We start from the raw sequence: 22,920 nt of genomic DNA on the forward strand, positions 1-22,920 counted from the left end.
TATGTTTTTTTCTGCCCTATAAGGAACTAACCATAATTAAATATGCTTAAGTCTAATTTGGTATTCAGATCCCTGATCCACAGCACAAACTGGTTTGTGGATTCTGAATACGTTATAAACAGACCCAAATCCAAAGGGAAGGACCAAAAGGGAAAAGCAGAATTCTTTTTTTTTGAGGAAGATTAGCTGTGAGCTAACGTCTGCTGCCAGTCCTCTTTTTTGCTGAGGAAGACTGGCCCTGAGCTAACATCTATGCCCATCTTCCTCCACTTTATATGTGGGACGCCTACCACAGCATGGCTTGCCAAGTGGTGCCATGTCCGTACCTGGGATCCGAACCAGCAAATGCCAGGCCACCTAAGCAGAACGTATGAACTTAACCACTGCACCACCAGGCCAGCCCCGAAAAGCAGAATTCTTAAAGGGAAAATGGATTAAAGGTTTTCATAATGCTTCCAAGACACTGAGGTGCTTTTTACTGTGTTTGGTTTGATCCCCAGGTTTCAGTTTTCTGTTCTCACAAGTAAAGTTCACCAAAATGACTTTATGACTTGCATCTTTTTCTAATTCCTTGAGTGGTAAAGTTAGGTTGTTCATTTGAGATCTTTCTTTTTCTTAAGTAGGTGTTTATTGCTATAAACTTCTGTCTTCAAGCTGCTTATGCTGCATCCCATAAGTTTTGATTTGTTGTTTTTTCATTTTCATTTATTTCAAGATTTTTTTCATTTCCTTTCTGATTTCTTCTTTGACCTATTGGTTAAGAGTATATTGTTTAATTTCCATATATTTATGAATTTTCCTGTTTTCCTCCTGTTAAGATTTGTTTTGTGACCTAACATGTGATCTGTCCTGGAGTGTATTTCATATGCACTTGAAAAGAATGTATATTCTGCTGCTGATGGATGGACTGTTCTGTATGTCTGTTAGATCCATTTGTTCTAAAGTATAGTCCAATCCAATGTTTCCTCATTGATTTTCTGCCTGAATGATCTATCCATTGTTAAAAGTGGGGTATTGAAGTCCCCTACTGTTATTGTATTGTTGTCTATTTTTCCCTTCAGATCTGTTACTGTTTGCTTAATATATGTGAGTATTCTGATGTTGAGTGTATTTATGATTATTATATCCTCTTGATGAATTGACCCGTTTATCATTATATAGTGGCCTTCTTTATCTCGTGTTACAGCTTTTAAGTTAAGGTATGTTTTGTCTGGTGTAAGTATGGCTACCTTTGCTCTCTTGTGGTTTCCACTTGTGTGGAAAACTTTCCATCACTTCACTTTGAACCTGTGTGTGTCCTTGAAGCTGAAGTGAATCTCTTATAGGCAGCATATAGTTGGGTCTTTTTTTTCAATCCATTCAGCCACTCTATGCCTTTTGATTGCAGAATTTAATCCATTTACATTTAGAGTAATTATTGATGGGTAAGGACTTACTAATGCTATCTTAATAATGTTTTCTGACTTTTGTAGTTGCCATGTTCCTTTCCTCCCTTCTTACTGTCTTCCTTTGTGAAATGGTGATTTTTTTATAGTAGTGTGGTTTGATTGTCTTCTCTTTATATTTTGTGTATCTACTATAGGTTTTCGCTTTGTGGTTACCATGACTTGTCTTCTCTTTCTAAGAAAGCTGTTACTAGAGAGCCACTTGTGTTCTTTCTTCCCTGTAACCATGTATCTGCCAAATAATTGACCAAGTAATTTATCTTCTGATTACCTGTGTCATCATCAGACAAAAATAAATAGATAAAAATAGGAAAGAAAATGTTGAAAATAGAGAGCAAAGTAGGATAGGGGACTTGCCCTGTAACCATATATGAAGCTACAACAGTTAAAATAATACAAATGAACAGACAAATAATAGAGACCAGAAGAGCGAACTCTAAAACAGACCCTAGTATGTATAAAAACTTAGGATAAAAGAGGCATCACAAACTAATGAAAAGTGAATGGGTATTATTTTAAAATGCTGTGGGAAATATTAACCTTTTGGACAAAACTAGTTTTCAACACTTCATACATCACATATACTCCTAAAAGATTTAAATAATCTATTCATAAAAATAAAACCATTCAAGGATAAAGAAGATGTGGTATTTATACACGATGGACTACTGCTCAGCCATAAGAAATGATGAAATCCGGCCATTGGTGCCAACATGGATGGACCTTGAGGGTATTATGCTGAGTGAAATAAGTCAGAGGGAGAAAGTCAAATACCATATGATCTCACTCATAAGTAGAAGATAAAAACGACAGAAAAAAAAAAAACTCATACCATTGGAGATTGGACTGGTGGTTACCATTGGGGAAGGGGGGAGGTGGGAGGGCAAAAGGGGTGATTAGGGTCACATGTGAGGGGATGCACTATAATTAGTGTTCGGGTGGTAAACATGATGTAATGTATCCAGAATTCAAAATATGATGTACATCTGAAAAAAATAAAAAATAAAACCATTCAAAAAAAACTAGATGAAAATATAAATATTTCATTCAACTTGGTTGAAATATTTCCAAAGCATAAAATCAGTAGAAGAAATTACAAAGGGTGGTGTTATTGATTAACTAAAATATTAAACTCTTAAATAAGAAACCAATTGTAAACAATTAAAATCCAGATGACAAAAGGTAGGAAAGTATTTACAACAAAAGGACAAGTTTATATCTTTACTTTATAAAGAGATGTTTATTTATAGACCAGTAATTTAAACTGTATCACCATGATTAAAATGGACATAAACATATCACAGAAGAAATAACATTGACAAACATGGTGATGTAAATCGGTACAGAAGGAATTTTACCAAACTGTTAGACATGCTTGTCTCTGAGTAGTGGGATTTAGGATTATCATCTTTCTTTATATTTTTCAGTATGTTATTTTTATAATAAGGCAATATGTAAACATAACATTTAAAGCCATTCAGTGTGTCGGTGTAAGTTAGTATAATGCTGTTGGGATATTATTTGGTTATATTTATCACAAGTCATAAAAATACTCTTAATCATTAAAATAGTATTTTCTTTCCTAAGAATGTATCCTAAGGTGATAATTATAAAGGTCAAGGAGGGGGAAACTGTCTTCACGAATATGTTCCCTTTCATATTTTTTTTTTACAATGAAACATTGAAATCAGTTTTTAAGAATGGTGATAATTCCACCTAATAGAATATTAGGTAGCCGTTAAAAATAATGATCATGGGCCCAGCCCCGTGGCCAAGTCGTTAAGTTCATGCACTCTACTTCAGGGGCCAGGGGTTTTCCCAGTTTGGATCCTGGGCATGGACATGGCACCACTCATCAGGCCATGCTGAGACAGTGTCCCACATAGTGCAACCAAAAGAACCTACAACCAGAATATACAACCGTGCACTGGGGGGCTTTGGGGAAAAGAAGGAGAAAAGAAAAAAAGAAGATTGGCACTGTTGCCAATCTTTAAAATAATAATAATAATGATGATCATAAGGACTGTAACTAATGGGGGAGATATTGATATTATGTGAAATAAAAAATGTAGAATCCAAAATTGCATCTGTATTTAGAAGTTAATTTTTAAAACATTTTAGGTTAGTGAGATTGTAAGGGGTTTTTTTCCTGACTATTTTTCTGTTTTGTTGTAAAAACTAGGAGAGAGGGAGAAAAGGAAATCCAATGTGCGTACGGAGGAAAAACAAAGTAAACTCTGTGTCCCTTTTCTTTCCTACAGTTACATATCTCCTCTAGGAAGTTTATTTTCTCTTCATAGCAAAAAGGCCTGTAATCTATTAACATGATTAAGTGAGAGTTAGATGATGTCTGTAGTTTACCTTGAAATGCATTCAAAAAAAGATGCATAGATAATGTGATAAAGCAAATAGAACAAAATGTTAGCAATGATTGAATCTTCATGGTGGGTATATGAGTACCTACTCACCTTACATTTCTTTCAACTTTTCTGTGTGTTTGAAAACACACATGTTCATGATAAAATGTTAGAGAAAAAATTATTTTGAATGCCTTTGGAGGAGAAATGAGAAAAATAATAGCCAGTTTTTTAGTTTACAAGCAGTATTCACTAAGGAGTTGTTTTTATTTTCTATCTCCATTACAAATTAGCATATATGCTGACCACCTGTGAGATATTGTCATTAACAAAGTAACATGCATTTGAAATTTATTGGATTTTCATGTCCCCTGTCCCCCCAACCCCTTTCTCTCTGTCTCTCTCTCTGTAGCTATTTTGTTTTCCTTTATCTGACAAAGGACAGTCGTTTCCTCACCATAAATATTATGAACAAGACCACTTCTGAAGTGTGGTTGATAGATGGCCTAAGCCCTTGGGACCCACCAGTACTTATCCAGAAGCGAATACATGGGGTCCTTTACTACGTTGAACACAGAGATGATGAATTATACATTCTCACTAATGTTGGCGAGCCTACAGAATTCAAGGTAATCCTGTATTCTCCTTGTCCCATTTGGGCTGTTAAGAAGTATCACACTTCCATCGACAACGTTTCTTGCTCTGAGTTAATTGTTTTTTAGCCTTTTGGTAAAGTATAGAAATTGATGCTACCTTCCTATGTGTAATCCATCCCTTTTCTCTTCCTCTTGAGCCAATATGTCTATATATGTTAATTGTGCCTAAAAAGGTTAGTAAACATATTCTATCCTGATTATATTAGTTGTCAAAGCCAAATTTAATGGCTTAAAAGAACAAACTTTTATAAACTCGTGATTCTATGAGTTAGCAATTTGGATTGCTCTCAGCTAGGCAGTTCTGCTAATCTCAGCTCACTGAACTTCCACAGTCAGCTGCCTGTGAATGCCCTCACACAAATGTTGGCTGTCAGCTAAGCACTGGGCCACACTGTCTCACCACTCAGCAGGCTAGCCTGGGCTCTTTCATATGGTGATGGTCATACTTCAGCCCTGATGCAGAGTTAGCTCCTTCAGCTCTTTATAAAACAGTGACGGGGGCTGGCCCCGTGACCGAGTGGTTAAGTTAGCACGCTCTGCTGCGGCGGCCCAGGGTTTCGCTGGTTCGGATCCTGGGCGTGGACATGGCACTGCTCGTCAGTCCACGTTGAGGCAGCGTCCCACATGCCACAACTAGAAAGACCTGCAACTAAGATATACAACTTTGTACCAGGGGGGATTCGGGGAGATAAAGCAGAAAAAAAAAAAAAGAGTGGCAACAGTTGTTAGCTCAGGTGCCAGTCTTTAAAAAAAAAAAGAACACTGACGACTACTATGGTCTAGTTTTCAGTGATTTTATCTCCCGATGCTGTAGTCATCATGTTCTGTTACCTAGATCTTTTCTAACTTTATTCCACACAGCTAATGAGAACAGCAGCTGATACCCCTGCTATTATGAATTGGGATTTATTTTTCACAATGAAGAGAAATACCAAAGTCGTAGACTTGGACATGTTTAAGGATCACTGCGTTCTATTCCTGAAGCACAGCAATCTGCTTTATGTTAACGTGATTGGTCTGGCTGATGATTCAGTTCGGTCTCTAAAGGTATGTTTCACTTCCGAAAGACAATACTGTTAATCAAAATACATGCCATTTAGCTTAACAGAACATTAAGTTTTGAATAATGGCAGTGTACTTTTTCTTAAAAAGAATTTAAATGGAATTTAGCATAGTGGGTCTTTATCAGGTTTAGGAGGTTTACTTGAGAATTTCTTAAAGGACCTTGCTTTTAATGCAGTTTTACTTAAAATACTGTCATATAGCATGAACTTCAGAAGTAAAGTGCTATTATATTTATCTTTCTACATATCTCTCTATATTACATATCTCTCCGACTTCAGATAGAGTAATAACGCAGGCCAACTTGGCAGCTAGTGCCTAACTGCTACCTACTGCTCCCGTCCCACACCCCCAGTGAGGTTAGGAGTCATGCCCACTGTGTTTCTGGCACTGCATGCTGCTGTCTGCATCATCTCTCTGCCAGTTTTCTCACCCACAGGGGATCAGGAGCAGGGTGAACTTCGATTTCTTTCAATAAGGGGGTGGCATGGTCTTCATTGCAACATAGCTGTGATGGTGGCACGTCTGCTTGGCATGCTCACTCGCTGACATTGCCTGTCGCTGCCAGGAAAGATAATCTGCCTCCACAAGTGGACTTGCTAAAATTAGTGAAAGGCAGTCTTACTGCCCAGTTTTAAAGCAGTATTAACATGTGAATTAAAATAACAGGCACTGGGGGCCAGCTCCATGGCCGAATGGTTAAGTTTGCGCGCTCTGCTTTGGCAGCCAACAGTTTTGCCAGTTCGGATCCTAGACGCAGACCTAGTACTGTTGATCAAGCCATGCTAAGGCGGTGTCCCACATAGGAGAACTAGAAGGACCTACGACTAAAATATACAACTATGTACTGGGGGGCTTTGGGGGAGAAGGAAAAAAAAAGATTGGCAACAGATGTTAGCTCAGGGCCAATCTTTAAAAACAAAATAACAAGCACTGGAGGAAAGAGGATAGGTCTCCATTTTGCTTGGTATGGCAAGTGTAGTGGAGCCAGTTGACCAGCAAGCGTAGACCACCTAGACCTCCCTAACTGCAATATTGTCACAATTTCTATTAAAATGCAATGCCAGTAAATTGACTGGATATTTGTTGAACCTCTTTGTGCAAAGTCCTGTATTGGGCAGTCTGGAGTAGAAAGATAGCAGGACAAAATATCTGACCTTAAGGATACAGTTGATCAGTGAGATTAGACTAGTACACAAAGATTAAGTATAAGGTGGGTTTAAATAAGTGGTGTCAAAAACAGAAAATGTACTGTGGGGCCCAAAGGAGAGGAAGAGAGCCCAGGAAAGCTTTTGTAGGGGAAGTAGAGTTTGAGATAAACTAAAGAGGATAGGTAGGATTTTGATGGGCAGGGAGGGAATGGTATTCCAGGATAAGAAATTCCATCAAATGAAGCTCTAAGCTGATAAGTTGGGAAAATGTTCAGGAAACTGCTAATAATTCCATTTTATTGAAGCAGAATAAGATTTCTTGGGGGTGAAGCTAAGATTTGACATTCTTTGACAGTCAAGGTGATGAATTCATGCCTAAATTATGAAGAGGGGAACGTTTGAAGTTTTGGGACAGGGGAATCATCTGAGGAGTTGAGCTATGTGCTTGATGAGGTTATCTGGCAGACGTTTTAGGGTACACTGAACGAGAGATAAGAGGCAGGAAGATTAGTTTTGAGATTGTGATAGTGGTATAAATAAGAAATAACGAGGGCCTAAACCAACCAAAATTTTCCAGCTACTTCGTAAAATAAAATTATCAAATGTAACGTCTGGTGTCTTAGAAGACTCTATAGATGTCCTAAAACAAAAATGGTGATTTTATTCTAGCGGTGTTCTTATCGCCTTCACCTACTGGATTCAGAGTGTGTCTTTTCACTTGCTAATTGATGCCGAATTCAGACATCTTCATTTGGGGAACTGGCAGAGCATCGATTCTTATTACAGTCTATATGAATAGGGATGGGAGAAAATACATAATTTCCAGCAGTGCATTTATTACAACAAAATTCTGTCAAGAGAATTAGGAATGTCATGAGAGTTTACTCTGCTATAATAAGATTTGACCCTTCCCAACCTGTAGTAGTTATTATGCCTTATATAATGTTCTGAGTCATCCTCACGTGGAATCAAATACTATATTATGTATCAGTTGCTACTTACAGAGAATTTTATAGATCAGAGCCTTTTCATGAACTGGATAACAGTGTGCACAGACAGTGCCATAGTCAGAGAACAAAATCTTTAAGCTAAACTGTGAGTGGATTATAAAGTATTTCTATATGTAACATCTCTGCCCAGTGAGTGGACAATTGACTAAAAGATATTTTAAATCTCAGCCTCAGAGGGCCGGCCCCATGGCCGAGAGGTTAATTTCACACACTCCACTTCAGCAGCCCAGGTTTTCACTTGTTCGAATCCTGGGCGCAGACATGGCACTGCTCATCAGGCCACACTGAGGCGGTGTCCCACATGCTACAACTAGAAGGACCTACAGCTAAAATATGTAACTACCAGGGGCCTCTGGGAGAAAAAGGAAAAATAAAATCTAAAAAAAAAAAACAAGACAACTCGGCCTCAGTGATGGAAATGTAAAACCTTTAATACACTTGCCTTCTCTTCTTGGTCATCATATCATCAGTATTTCCTGGTAATTTCTTTTCTTCACAAAAAGAAGTTACAATATTTTAATTGTTATTTAATTTAAGCAAATTGGGAAATTTTTTGCTTTGTGCAATACATTTGGAGGAGTCTGCATACTTGGGCTGATTTTCTTTCAGCATGTATGTCTTAATAAATTTTTTAATGAAATGACTGTAGTTTACTGGTAGATTGCTAAAGCTGAACCTGTTTCTGCAAAGTATCTAAGGAATATCTGCCTATCACCTGGCCAACTTATAGTTATCCTCGGGTGCTATCCATTAATCTACACGGATGATACTGCATGCATATCTTAATAGGAAATGTGGCATAAGATATGCTTGAGATAGTTAATACGAATTTCTGCATCAGCTGGACAAACTTTAAAAAGTGCATAGACTTGTAACAGTTTTTATTATGATTAAAACTTGAACCTTGGTTTCTTTAGTTTAAGAAATATACCCCAAAGACTTTGATTTACTGGAACCACTTGGTCTAAAACTAAGACAGTATACTACGTGGGTCACATGGAAACTGTTTTAAAGTCTCACCAAAGGGCAGGAGAAGCTTGTGCCTCTGTGGGCTGAGGACCCTTGTGCCCTCAGTCTGAGGCCTAAGTAAAGGTTAGTGGCAATGCTTCCTCATTTCTTTTCCCCAAGGTTTCAATTTGCTGACTTCAGTTATGCTATCCGATAGCCCAACTTTCATGATTACACTTTTCTTTCCAGATAGGGCTTGTATTTAAATAAACAAACTATCCTTGAAAATAATCCTCAGTCCGAGGAGAATAAATTAGGAACTCTTTCAGAGAGACATTTCAAATGTATGTCCTTATTAGTGTTTCAGGAAAATAGATTCTTTGGGTTAATTATAAGAAATTTGCTCTATAAATATAAGCTCTTTGGCCGTAGTTTCTCCAGGTTAAATGGTGCACTCTTTATGCACATCCCCCACCTACCTTTTCTGAATAGTGCCCACCAGTGACATAGCTGTGCCAAAACCTCTGATTTTCTAAGGAATTTGCTCTGTCTACAATTACTCAGGAAAAGAAAGGCAATTTTCTTTTTAATGTTCTGACTCTCAGTACCATTTCTAACACACCGTCAGCCTGCTTACCAGAGTTCTTTAAAAGGTGTAAGAGGGATGTTAGTGGAAGGCTTGAAGCTGGACCCTGCTGCTCGGAGAGAATAAATTTTGATTCCTTTTCCTTTTTCTTAAAGTTAAGAATCTTAATCATAATAGCCGTGAGTCTCTCAGAGTGGATGTGCCAGGAAAGGTTTTGTTCTGCACAATGGTTAGCCTGGGAGCTAAAGTTAGAAACAAATTGTAAATGCTTTAGTGCTGCTGAGCCAGTTTGTAGCCCTGGAATAATAACCGTCATCACTGGGGCTGTCCAGGCAGCAGAGTAAGGGCTGATGGGTAAATTATTAAAAACACATATGCGCGATTTCATGTTCTATGAGAACAGAGATCTTGGCAATGTTGCTGGGTTCTGGAATTACTATTTGGTTTGTTCTTATTCTTAATCATTTTGCTATTTCGTTGCCCAAGTTTAGACCCCACAATAAACTTTTTTGTTAAAGGAAATTTTGTGTAAATCCAGAATTCTGATAAACCATTTGCCTCTCTAACTTTTCCTTATTTTGTTGGTCATTAGTGTAGAGTTTTATTTGTTTTTTACTTGAAATATATTTTGTTGTGCTGAAGTAATCCTTAAATGAGGCATTATATGATAATGGATAGAAGTACACTTGGTGTCCACATCATCTTTTTTGGAGCAGACCCAGAAATTTAATTAATGATACTTAGTGTCTAGATAGAGAGTAAAACTGTTATTTCTTTAGCTCCCTCCTTGGGCCTGTGGATTCATAATGGATACAAATTCGGACCCAAAGAACTGCCCCTTTCAGCTTTGCTCTCCAATACGTCCCCCAAAATATTACACATATAAGTTTGCAGAAGGCAAACTGTTTGAAGAAACTGGGCATGAAGACCCCATCACAAAGACTAGTCGTGTTTTACGTCTAGAAGCCAAAAGCAAGGTAAGTCTCTGTAATCTCTATCAGCCCCCATTTACTGAAAGCGTACTATTTGTCAAGTATTGTCCTTAGATACTTAGTTTAATGTGGATAAAAAAATTTATAACTAGCACATCAAGCCCTTGACTTTGCATGTTGTTTATATTTGAATTTTAAAAGGTGATTTTAAGAAAAAATAGTCAAAGTTGATATGCAGTTAAGGCAAAAATTGCACAGGTGGTAAGCAATTCACTAGAGTGAACTAGATTAATATAGCCCCTGCCCTCATGGAGCTTCAATCCAGCGGGGAAGATGACTGATGTTGAAGAAATAATTACTGATGTACTGATGGCTGCAAAGGAAGACATGCTGAGTCCAGTGGAAACAGGGCAAAGAGACCTTACTGGTCTGGAGAGGTCTGCAAAGGCTTCTCTGAGGAAGTAATGTCTCAGGAGAGAACTCTAGGATGATTACGAGTAAAGCTAGAAAGGGGACAGGAGGATCTCATTTTGTGCTAAGGACCTGAACTGAGGGAGAAATGGTACATTTAGGAAGTATAAAGGAGGACAATATGGCCAAAGTATAGAGTAAAAGAAGGAAGATTAGCTGGACGGGGAAGTAAGAAATAGGAAAGAAGAGTTGTGCAACTGAGGAACAAATTAATATATAAACTGTGGCCTTATTTAAGGAATTTTCAGACCTTACCATGTAATACATCAGATAATTTCACATGTGCTGACAAAGAATGAATTGAGACACAAGCCTTTTTTCCTTATGAATTTTTTCTTTAATTCACTGCTTTTCTTTTGATATCTTTATTTAAGCAAATATTTTAATATTAACAAAAGCAATACATGCTTGTTATAACAAATGCAAAAATACAGACTGTGTAAAGTTAAAGGACTACTTTTCAGTCCCATTTTCTGTACCTCTTAGAAATAATCATTCTTAACCATTTAGTGTATCACCCTCCAGATTTTTGGTTTTTGTCAACAAAATACATATATTTAGGCTTTGTTTTGTTTTACAGACATAGGATTTATCCAGTCTATCAAAATGTTATAATTATTATACCCCAAACAGAAAGAACCATGAAGCTGAGTTCTTGGAGAGCCAAGAGATTCTTTACGCGTTAGGGAAGAGGAGAAGCAGCTGCTAACTGGAAGCTGCTATAACTTTACAGGCATATTTGAACTGCTGGTGAACTCTGGGATCCAGCCCATCGTACAACTTGCTGCCATCCTTACCTCTTCGTTTTCATAAGTTTTCAACCAGCAAGTTTTTTTCTGCTTGTTAAATTGAAGTTAGGGAGGAGGTAGGGAAAGAAAAAGACTGAGATTATTTTATAGAAATTAACCTACATCATTTTATAAGAATGAATCTTACTGAGAAATGAAAATTCAGTTACACTGTCATAAGTTGATTATGAAAAAGAATAATGAGAGGAAGAGTTTTTCCTTATTTGATAACACTCAGAACCCCAAAGTGAAGTTTTCAAAATGAGAATGAAAAAAATAGGGAGAGTGGGGCCTGGCCTTGTTGCCAAGTGGTTAAAGTTCTGTGCTCCACTTCAGTGGCCCAGGTTCGCAGGTTCGGATCCCTGGTGCGGCCCTATTTCACTCATCAGCCGTGCCGTGGAGGCATCCCACATACAAAGTAGAGGAAGATTGGCACAGATGTTAGCTCAGCTGTGCCCTGGAGGCATCCCACATATAAAGTAGAGGAAGATTGGCACAGATGTTAGCTCAGGGCTAATTTTCCTCAAGCAAAAGAAAAAGAGGATTGGCAGCAGATGTCGGCTCAGGGCGAATCTTCCTTACAAAAAAAAAAAGTAGGGAGAGTGGCTTGGTTGTATTATTTTCCTTAAGTAAACTAGTACTATCTCGTTAGTGTCTGTATGCAGGGTGAGAATCAACTTTTCTACCCTTTTTCTATGAAAGGAAGACCAGAAATAGTTCAGATTATCTCCAATTTGTCTTTCCAGAGAGTGCCTAGATTCAGTCAATTGGGATCGATGAGTGTGACCTGCGTTGAGGAATAATTACCTGCCATAAAAGTAATTTAAGTGTTAAGATTTATTAAAAAATGAAGTTAAATAGGCCTTTGAAGAGGATGTGGGTGGTGTCAGTAAAGTCAGTAGGAAATTTCAGGTCCTAATGGTTGAGAATTCTGACCATAGAGGACATTAAATTGAGCTATTAAAACTTCTTCAGTTAGCATATTTGTAAATATTCAAAGATGAGAAACGCCAGTATGTAGGCCTACGTATAGGAAGAATGCTATGCTAGTATATCTAACTTTGATAGGTATTTTGGCTTGTCCTGAAAGGAAAAAATTACAGTAATACTGGGTAGTGAAGAACTCCTTAAAATCACTTTACTGTCAGGAAAAGCTGCATTAAATAAACTGTTTTCAAGCCAGAGTCTTTCTGTTCTTTTCTAGTTAATTTAAGTCAACAGAATAGCTGAAAATAAGGACCATAATGGATTTTTAGAGACCGTAACTCTTTTGTCTTAATTGAGTGGAGTTTATGCTCAACATCAATAAGCAGTGCATAAAATTGGGGATAAAACTGTTTGAAAAGACTCTTCTTTACATGCACAGTAAATCTTCATTTCCAGGATGGAAAATTAGTGCCAATGACTGTTTTCCACAAAACGGATTCTGAGGACTTGCAAAAGAAACCTCTCCTGGTACATGTATATGGAGCTTATGGAATGGACTTGAAAATGAATTTCAGGCCTGAAAGGCGAGTGTTGGTGGATGATGGATGGATATTAGCATATTGCCATGTTCGGTGAGTCAGCACATTTTACCTGGCCTGTGAGTGCTAGAGCATTGTGACAGATACCCAGAATAACAATTATCAGGGAGCAAAAGTTTATTTTCTCATTTGTATTGTTGAATATATGTATTCCTAAACCTATACTGGTAGAACTTGATTCGGTAATAGATTAGTTGATCCAAAACGCAAAGGAGTAGATTTTTAGGATTTTGTACCAGATTTTTAGGATTTTTAGAATAGATGTACCAGTCTCCATATTTAGTAACATTATAACTTCCATTTAATTCTGAGTTTATATTTTTCTAAAATAGGCTTTTAAGCTGGACTTTTTTCCACTCTGACTTCCATTTTATTTTAGTTGTTTTCAAGAAACAAATATTATTTTATGTTTCTGCTTAAAATCCTTCACCACCTCCCAATCTCCACAGTAAAATTCAGATTCTTCAGTAAGTGTTTAACATCCTAGTGGTCTGGCTTATTCTGTAGTGGCATCTGTCCTCACTCCCCAGACACGGGCTGCGCTCCAGCCCTGCACCGCCTCCATGTCCAACCTTGCTACATCCTTGCAGATGACAAGCTCCTTCCCCTCTGTGCTCTTGCAGATGCTATGTCTTTCAAGACTCGGCTTAAGTATCATTTCCTTCTTCAGCATTTGTGTTCCTGACTCCTGTATAGACACCTGACCTGACAGGTGGATGTTCTTTCCTCTGCTTCTGTGATACCTTAAGTACACTTGTGTCATAGCAGTAACCACATTGCTTGGTAACTGTTTCCATTCCCCACAAAATTATCCCCTTATCCAGATTTTTGCTTGTTTATATTTTTAAGGCCTGCATTTAGCACAATGCCTAATATTGTAAGCAGGCACTCAAAACGTATTTGTTGAATCAATTTTTGATTATCTCTATCAGGGATTGGCAAACTTTTTTCTGAGAAACTAAATGGTAAACATTTTAGGCTTTGTAGGCCACATATGGTCTCTGTTGCATAACCCTTCTTAGCTCAAGGGCCATGAAAAACAGGCCTCTGGGTAGATCTGGCCTACAGGCTGTAGTTTACTGACCCTGACCTATATCATTCATATTTTTTCCCCACTAAAACTGTTTTGCCCTTTAATTTCAGGGGTGGTGGTGAGTTAGGCCTCCAGTGGCACGCTGATGGCCGTCTAACTAAAAAACTCAATGGCCTTGCTGACTTAGAGGCTTGCATTAAGACGCTTCATGGCCAAGGCTTTTCTCAGCCAAGTCTAACAACCCTGACTGCTTTCAGTGCTGGAGGGGTGCTTGTAGGAGCATTGTGTAATTCTAGTCCGGAGCTCCTGAGAGCCGTGACTTTGGAGGTGAGTACACTCTATCTCTGTTGTTTACACAATGGGGAGGTGTGAAGCCATAGACTGCTCTAAGAAAAAAAGTTCTGTTACAGTTTTACCATAGCACAGGAGTGTAACAAAGCTTTTAAATTTTAAACACAGAATTGTAGCTCTGGGAGAACTTCTGAAGTTCTTTTAATCCAACTACTTACCCTTTACTTACTCTTCTCTGACAGCATTCTTTATTAATTTTGAATGATTTCCACTGAAGGATATTAACGGCTATTCCCATTGATCATTTTCTGTTTATAAGAACATTTAGAGTTGGTGGAAAAGAGACAAAGCATATATGACTCTCCAGTTCTAGGAAGGCAGGCAGAGCACGTAGTGGCTCTAGAAGGCCCAAAATCCAAGGACTCCACTGCCCATCATCACGTCAGTCCTGGATTTAGGGGTATCACTTTTTAGATACTCCATTCTTAATAGCCTTTAGGGGTATTTTTTCTGTACTTTAATTAAAATATCTTACTCTCTTCTGAAAAGGTTGTATATTCTTTTCCTTGTGTCCCAAATTATGCAGTTACATAATAGCACCTCATTTCACCTCCATGATTCTCCTGCTTCCTGGTTAGATACACTAGAAAATAATGATTTGGATGGAGAGAGTAAATTGTTTTCAGGTTTTTTTATTTTGGGGGTAGTACACGCTCTGGGCTTGTATTAAAAGTAAATAGGTGTTATATAATCCTGATCTGTAAATCTATATTTTTAATAGGAATACTAAATATGGAGGGGAAAAAACCTATGAACAAAGATGATAATGGCAGGATTATTTACAGTACAAACAAAATGCAACTAACCTTTGATTTTTAGAAATTATGTTGACTTATAGAAAGGAAATAATCAGAAATATATGTGTAAGGATATTTATCCGTGTGCCTATAATAGTGAAGAATTGGAGTCAACCTAAATATCCAACAATAGAGGATTCATAGATGAGTCAAAATTCTTAATTAGAAGCACCAAAAACCAACTCTGACTAATTTCAGCAGCAAAGGGATTTATTAAAGGGTATTAGGTAAGGGTGGGCATAGAACCAGAAATATATCCCAAATATACCATAAAACTGGCCCAGTGAAGCTATCACTGCTGGTCACAAGTCACCTCACATTGCTAGTGCTGCTTCTAGAAACTTGATATAGCTGCGTCACTTTCACCAGAACAAATTTTCTGTGCTTCCTGCTTCTTCGAGTCACTAACTTTCCATTCAGTGTGGAGCACATTATGTCTGAGTGGTGGACCTGGGTCTAGTGGCTCCTCTCACGCGGTAGGAAAAGCTGGGAAAGGAACTCTCTGGCATTTAGTACGTCTACAGTGAGAGACAGGCTCGCTCTCGTAAGGTTAGGGTTACTCTAAATACAGAAAAGGAGTTCAGATGCTAGGCAGCCAAAGATACTTACATTTGCCCACTATACTTGGTTAATGTTAATACAAGAAAAGGCTGAAAAGCATGTTAACAAAAGACTATGAGGCTAAGTGAAAAAAGCAGCTGCCATTTTATTAAATGTTATAACACTGGTTGTAAGCCAATGAGTGATTTTCTCTTCTTTCAACTTGGGTGGTTTCCAGATTTTCTTCTATTAGCATTTATTACCTTTTTCTTAATATAAAATGTCGAACTGGTGAAGAAGAGTTTGTTCACGTGTTGTTGGGGTTTTAGTTTTAATTTTTAACCATTTTTAAGTGTACAGTTCAGTCGTGTTAAGTATATTCACATTGTTATGCAATCAACTTCCAGAACTTTTTTCATCTTGGAAAACTGAAACTCTATACCCATTAAATAGCAACTCCCTAATTTGCCCTTCCCCCAGCCTCTGGGAACCACCATCCTACTTTTTTGTGTGTGTGTGAGGAAGATTGGCCCTGAGCTAAGCTCTGTTGCCAGTCTTCCTCTTTTTGCTTGGGGAAAATTTTCCCTGAGCTAACATCTGCGCCAGTCTTCTTCTACTTTGTATGTGGACGCTGCCACAGCATGGCCTGATGAGCAGGTGTGGGTCTGTGCCCAGGATGCCAACCCACAAATCCCAGGCTGCTGAAGCGGACTGCACAAACTTAACCACTACGCCACCGGGCTGGCCCCCCATTCTACCTTCTGTCTGTATGAATTTGACTACTCTTAAGCTACCTCCTATAGATGGAATCGTACAATATTTGTCTTTTGTAACTGGTTTATTTCACTTACATAATGTCCTCAAGGTCCATTGTGTTGAAGCATGTGTCAGAATTTCCTTCTTTTTAAGGCTGAATAATATTCCCTAGTCTCATTGTATGTGTATTTTGCTTACCCATTCATCCATCGATGGACATTTGGGTTTGCTAAAACGTTACTGTCCCTATCAAAATATTAAACCTCAGGTAGTGAAAGACAGTGACTAGCTCTTGTGACTAGTACTGCTGTGAACCTGCGTGTACTCTTTGAGACCCTGCTTTCAGTTCTTTTAGGTGTATACCTAGGAATAGAATTGCTTTATTATATGGTAATTCTAAATTTAATTTTTTGAGAAAACAATATACTGTCTGCACTATTTTACATTCTTACAAACAGTACACAAGGGTTCCAATTTTTCCACATCCTTGCTGACACTTGTTTTGTTATTTTTTGGGGGTTTTTTTATTGTAGCTACCCTAATGGATGTGAGGTAGTAGCATTTACTACTTTTATATAATATATATACATATATATATATATATATATATATATATATATATATATATATATAGAATGCACCAACTAAAAACAAAAATTGTGAAATCAGAAGATAAACACTTTCTTTTTATATAATTGTCATTTAAGGAGCCTGAATACACTAAAAGCCAATAAATCACAGGCCCTTGTTAAGGACTAAGTAATTAGTCTGGATTCTGGGAATCTACATGGTTTCTTGAACGTGGTTCTCTCATGTCAGCATGTATATTTATAAAGTATAATAATTCTCTGAAATTCATTTTACCAAGTTGTTAATCAAAGTTTAAGTTTCTTTGGCTTTATTTTTTAGGCACCTTTCTTGGATGTTCTCAACACCATGATGGACACTACACTTCCTCTGACATTAGAAGAATTAGAAGAATGGGGGAATCCTTCATCTGATGAAAAACACAAGAACTACATAAAACGTTACTGTCCCTATCAAAATATTAAACCTCAGGTAGTGAAAGACAGTTCTGATATGCCATCCTCAAGTGATAAGGAGGGGAAGGGGAATCAGAAGGTTCCTCACGCAAGCTGAGGCAGGAATTTAGTAGGGCTTTCGATTGTTTCTACTTAGAATACCCAAACACCTTTCGGCACCATCTCTGCTCATACTTCATGTTTGTTTCAATTTAATAACTGAGGAGAAAAGATTAGATGAAGTCATGGTCTCTCTAGTCAAATATGATACTGTAGATCTCTCAAGAATATCAAATGAAAAATCATCTAACACTTAGGGAAAAAAATTTGAAGGTAATTATTTTTCATAATCTATATGATGGATAGGAGTAATATAAATTCTTTGTACATCTGTTTACTTTCAGCATTATCCTTCAATTCACATCACAGCTTATGAAAATGATGAACGTGTACCTCTGAAAGGAATTGTAAACTATACTGAGAAACTCAAGGAAGCCATTATGGAGCATGCTAAGGACCCCAGTGAAGGTAGGAGAGCTCCTGGAAGCAGGGAACATAGCTAAATGGACTGTTAATACCATGCCGAGTAATGTGTTTTATGCTAAACACCAAATCATCTGCCTGTGATTTTGGACAAATAATTGTTTCTCCTATGTTGACTACCCAGTTGAAACATAAGATAACTATAAGTTCCTCTCTTCTTTTTCAAAGGACAGTATTAAAATAGGTAGGCAAGACATAAAGAAAATAGTCAATTTAAATATCAAATATAATTTGGAGATACAATATCATATAATCATTCATTCATTTAACTACATTAATTGAGCCATTATTCTTGGGAACCTCTAAAACAGACTCTGAAGTTTTTGCTCTGAAGTATCAGTGCCCAAATTCAATTTGCTTTAATTTTCTCTAGATCTTTAAATTTCGTTAGACAAGAACTCTTACCTTTTTTCCTTGCCAAGATGTGCCAAAACGTTCCGGGCTCAGGCTGGGAGGCACCCACATAGAAGTTTTCAGACAGTTCCCGTGTATCTTTAGCTCCATGTCTCTCTTTCACCCATTGCTATAGTTGGTGTTTCCGGGTCACAAGACTCAGATTCCGCAGGGCCAGTTGGCCTTCTCCTGGGTTGCAGCCTTCTCCATAGGGCCCTACAGTTGTCTCTTCCATCCATCTTTCTCAGCCACTAGGCTTCCTCCTGCTTTTTTTGTTTCAGAAATTTGTCTTCTACTGCTTGCCCCCTCCCATCTCTTTCTTGGTGGTGGTGGTGGTTTATGTCTTTTTCCTTCACTATTATTTTGGGAGAAATGGGTCTCAATTGGCCAAAAACTTTCTAATTGTTTCATACGTTAATTCTTTCAGGCTATCAGACCCCCAACATTATTTTAGATATTCAGCCTGGAGGCAATCACGTGATCGAGGATTCTCACAAGAAGGTATGTTATCAAGCCCTCTCTGTTGACAGATCCCTAAGTATCTAAGATCCCTGTCCTAAGTAGCTAAGTGTGGTACTCAGCACTTCAGTGGTTGCAGCAGGGTTTATGACAGCTGCTTCACAACTGTCAGGTCTGTGGCTGAGACCCAAGAGCAGAAGGAGAAACAGTGAGTCAATCAAGAGAAAGGGCTCTTTCTTGTATTTGATGAGAGAGCTTTGTTAAAGAAAGCAATTGGATCTGAATTGTTGGGAGCCGTCTTCTTGTGTCCAAATAAAGGTACCCCTGCCATAAATTCCCAAATAAAAGTACCCCTGCCATAAATTACTGACTTCAGGGTTAGGTGAAATGGATGGACAAAGGGAGATGTGAACATTGGAGTTTTAGCACAAAGGCCTGTCTAATTTTTAAAATGTGTTTCTTTTAGATTACAGCCCAAATTAAATTCCTATACGAGGAACTTGGACTTGACAGCACCAGTGTTTTCGAGAATCTTAAGAAATATCTAAAATTCTGAAATGCTGCATTCAATGGGAATTGGAAACACACTGAAATAGTTCAGTCTTATTTCTGATTGGGTTAGCAAAAGTGAGATTTTTTTTTTTTAGGTTAGTAAATAATTTTTAAAAATTTGCTTCTCCACATTTTGTTTAGTGTACATCTCACTTGCTTATACTGTTCTCTCCATTGATGCCCCTTAGCCTAGGAAAGTAGTTTTCAAATCATGCTCCTTAGAAGGACATGGAGTAGAGGGTGAAAGGAGGATTGGTGACAGCAGAACTCTCCCTTCCCCATCAGAACAGCCTTGTTTTTGTGTATTTTACTAAGATGTTCTTTGAACAGTTTACAAGTCAAGGTCCTGCCTCTTTGCTAGTGAATGCTGTTGACACTTGGGCAGCAAGTCACCCTCCAATTTCTATGCCTGCATTTTATGGAAAAAGAATATTCTTCACATTCAAATTCATTAAATCATTCTAATAATCTGGAGTCCCAAGGTGTTCTGATCACTCTTATTGAGGCTATCTCAATAATATTACAAGTTTTGTGCACGCGATCATTTTCTTTTAAACATTTTATTATTCTTTAGAAACATTTGAGAACCTTTCCTAAAGCAGTTACATTCAAACTACAGAAATAACTAAGAATTAATGACTGTACATGAAGTTACTGCAAATGCTTGTGAGAGAACAGAATGCTAGTGTCTTCATCTGTTTCATAGAAGCGCCCTAACACAAGCTGTACAGTATGTTAAACACACTGGAATAGCATGCCCGATTGGAAATAAAACATCTGTCTCTGAAAGCAGTTTGGTGATGAAGAAGATTCTTCGTGTTGTATTCAAGGATGTGTCCTTCTCCCTTGTCTAATACAATGGCAGACGTGTCAACTTCACTGCGTTTGTAGGCAGAATTGGTACTTAACCTTATCCTCACTCTTGTGGGAATATCTGAAATCATTTCCTTTAGATTTAGCAGTGATGATTCTCCAAAATTCAGAACCACGAGAAAGACTGTGTCAATGCCATCCAGCTCTCTTGTGTACATGACAGAGTGGCTGTCATTCCTCAGATGACAAAACCAGCCCCTGCTAAGGAGCAGCTCATTGGCATGAAGCAAACTTAATTCTTGATATAACTTCAATGCTGATGTGGGCTGAGTCTTTTGGACCTATTTTTTAAAAAAGAGTATTAACATAAATGTTTGATTCTAACAGTTTTTAATATTTTTAGTATTAAATAAGGAATTATTTCCCAAAAACGCTTGCTTCAATTTTGCCCCTTGAAATAACTTCCAAATTGTAAGTATAAGTAAGTAGATAAAAATAGATTATGTAACTACCGATGGAAATTGCAAGTGCAGGCTTTCGCCTTGTCTGGAAGTCATTGCAGTACGCACAGTGCTCTACCACATCTTGGCAGAGCTGATATAGACCACATTTGTTTTAGGAATCCCAGAACAAATGTCCTTGTCTAAGTTAGTGGATATTTAACTTGCCTAAATAATGTTACTTTATGCTATATTGTAACTGGCAGAAAAGCAGCCACCGGAGCCATGGACTCTGGGAACTTTTGGTGAATTGGGGCTTCTCTGTTCTCTTTTGTAGAATAATGTGTAGGTTGCTGTAACTTCACTAGACATATATTTCTTGCATAGCCAATGATGAACAGAAAGTTGCAAAAAAGGATGTAAAGCAAAACACTGCCTAAAGTAAAAGTTAGAAATTGGACTTTTTTTTTTACCCATAAAGGTAATATATGTCCATTAAAGATTTGGGTTTATTTTACAGCCATGCAAAACAATGTAACTTAATATTGTACTTTTCTTGCTTTTTTTCCTTTAACATTTGAAGCATCTAACCTCCATAAATGTCATTTTAATGAATATTGAAGTATTATTTAAAGAATAATACTCTGTTAAATGGTTATACCATACTTAACCATTCCCTTTCATTTCAACATTCGAGTTTCTAATATTTTCTTATATTATTAATGCTCCCACCCTTACTTGGATTATTTATTTAGGATATAAATAGCAGAAAAACAATTACTATGTCAGAGTATGGACACTTGATACATAATGCCAAATTATTCTTCATAAGAGCTGTTGCCAAATCAGTGATAATATTCATTTCACTGTACTCTTGCCAGCCATCACTCCAGTGATGGTTGTGGTGGTGGTTGTCGTCATTTGGGGGCAGGTGCCTAATGTGCGGTCTTTAATGAATATCTAATGAATGTTTGAAAAAAATGATTATTCTCTGTTTATCAGGTACAAAGGTATTTATGGTACATGTATATGGTATGTGTATATGACTTGTCAAATTACTATTAACATTTTCTATAGCCTTAGATAATGCATGAAAAAGCATAGTTCAGTGCCACTCACATAAGAAGTGCCCAATAAGTGTTAACTATTATTTTTGTCTACTTGGTTTTACCACCTTCTAAAAGTATGTTGAAGTGTCTCTCTGTCATTGTGGATTTGTCAGTTTCTCTCTGCATTTCTCAGAGTACTTGTTTTATATATTTTGAAGCTATTGTTAGATGATAGATTCATGATTTGTAGTGGAATGTTCTTTTATCAATTTTTGAAAATTGCCCTTGTCTCATAATGCTTTTCATATTGAATTCTATTTTGTCTGCTATTAAATATTTCCATACCTGCTTTGCGTAAGTTTATTTTTTTAATGGGAAATGCATGCACACCATATAAAACTCACTTATAAGAACATATACAATTAAAATGTTTTCTTCAACACCATCCCCTAGCTTCCCAGTGCCTCTGAGATAACACTGTTACTTTTTATGTACTGTTTCATTTTTATGCATCATATGAAATTATACATTCTGTGCCTATGCCAACATATGTAGACATACTTTTTTTTCTTTACACAAATTGTGCCATGTTATTACCATTTTGTACCCTGTTTTTTATTTATTACATTTTAGACCTGGTCTCATGTCAATGCACATAGAACTCCTTTTTTTTTTAAAAGCTGCATACAAGTTCATTGTATAGATTAACCATAATTGATTGAGTTGGTTTTCTATTGATAAAATATTTAAATCACTTCCAGAATCCTCTGCTATTGAACACAGTGCTGCAGAGTAGAGATCCTTGAATATTTATCATTTTCCACATGTGCAAGTATTCCTACATAGATACCTGGGAATTAAATTACTAGGTAAAAGGTTTATGCATTTTTTGTTTTGATAGCTATAGCCAGGTGGCAAACTTTATTAGTATTTGGCTGTGATATCTTTATTTTACTTCTTTGTGTCCTTTTGTTTTAGCTATGTCTTCGATGTCAGAGTTTGTCTAGTTATCTAATCTTTTTTATCTTTTAACAGGTGAATTTAACCCATTTATATTTGTGATTACCATATGTTTAGACATAACCCTATAGACTTATTTTATCTTTTATTTATAGTTGTACTGTTGTTTTCTGCTTTTTAGCTTTTTATTGGGTCAGTTGGTTTTTTAATGTAATTTTTTCCTTCTGATGTTCTTTGAAAATTATATATTTATATCTGTTCTTCTAATGGTTACCCTTAA

General features: G+C 37.1%; 2 protein-coding genes across 12 annotated transcripts in view; one reads left to right on the plus strand and one right to left on the minus strand.

Moving 5' to 3' along the window:
* PREPL (prolyl endopeptidase like) overlaps nt 1-22,029 on the plus strand; it is a 41,504-nt gene extending 19,475 nt beyond the window's left edge. For all 9 annotated transcript variants that reach the window (XM_003362996.5, XM_070235522.1, XM_070235521.1 and 6 more), the window contains 9 exons: nt 4,215-4,431; nt 5,320-5,505; nt 9,995-10,192; nt 12,790-12,965; nt 14,076-14,292; nt 17,319-17,468; nt 17,836-17,959; nt 18,795-18,868; nt 19,293-22,029. In XM_003362996.5, the coding sequence (XP_003363044.1) occupies nt 4,215-4,431; nt 5,320-5,505; nt 9,995-10,192; nt 12,790-12,965; nt 14,076-14,292; nt 17,319-17,468; nt 17,836-17,959; nt 18,795-18,868; nt 19,293-19,382 (1,432 nt within the window). In that variant the 3' untranslated portion in view covers nt 19,383-22,029. The remainder of the gene's footprint in view (nt 1-4,214; nt 4,432-5,319; nt 5,506-9,994; nt 10,193-12,789; nt 12,966-14,075; nt 14,293-17,318; nt 17,469-17,835; nt 17,960-18,794; nt 18,869-19,292) is intronic.
* The window catches only part of SLC3A1 (solute carrier family 3 member 1), a 47,618-nt gene continuing 44,532 nt past the window's right edge, over nt 19,835-22,920 (minus strand). For all 3 annotated transcript variants that reach the window (XM_070235523.1, XM_070235524.1, XM_023619708.2), the window contains one exon: nt 19,835-20,532. In XM_070235523.1, coding sequence (XP_070091624.1) covers nt 20,092-20,532 — 441 coding nt within the window. In that variant the 3' untranslated portion in view covers nt 19,835-20,091. The remainder of the gene's footprint in view (nt 20,533-22,920) is intronic.

This window comes from Equus caballus, chromosome 15 (assembly GCF_041296265.1).
Source record: "Equus caballus isolate H_3958 breed thoroughbred chromosome 15, TB-T2T, whole genome shotgun sequence".
NCBI lineage: Eukaryota > Metazoa > Chordata > Mammalia > Perissodactyla > Equidae > Equus > Equus caballus.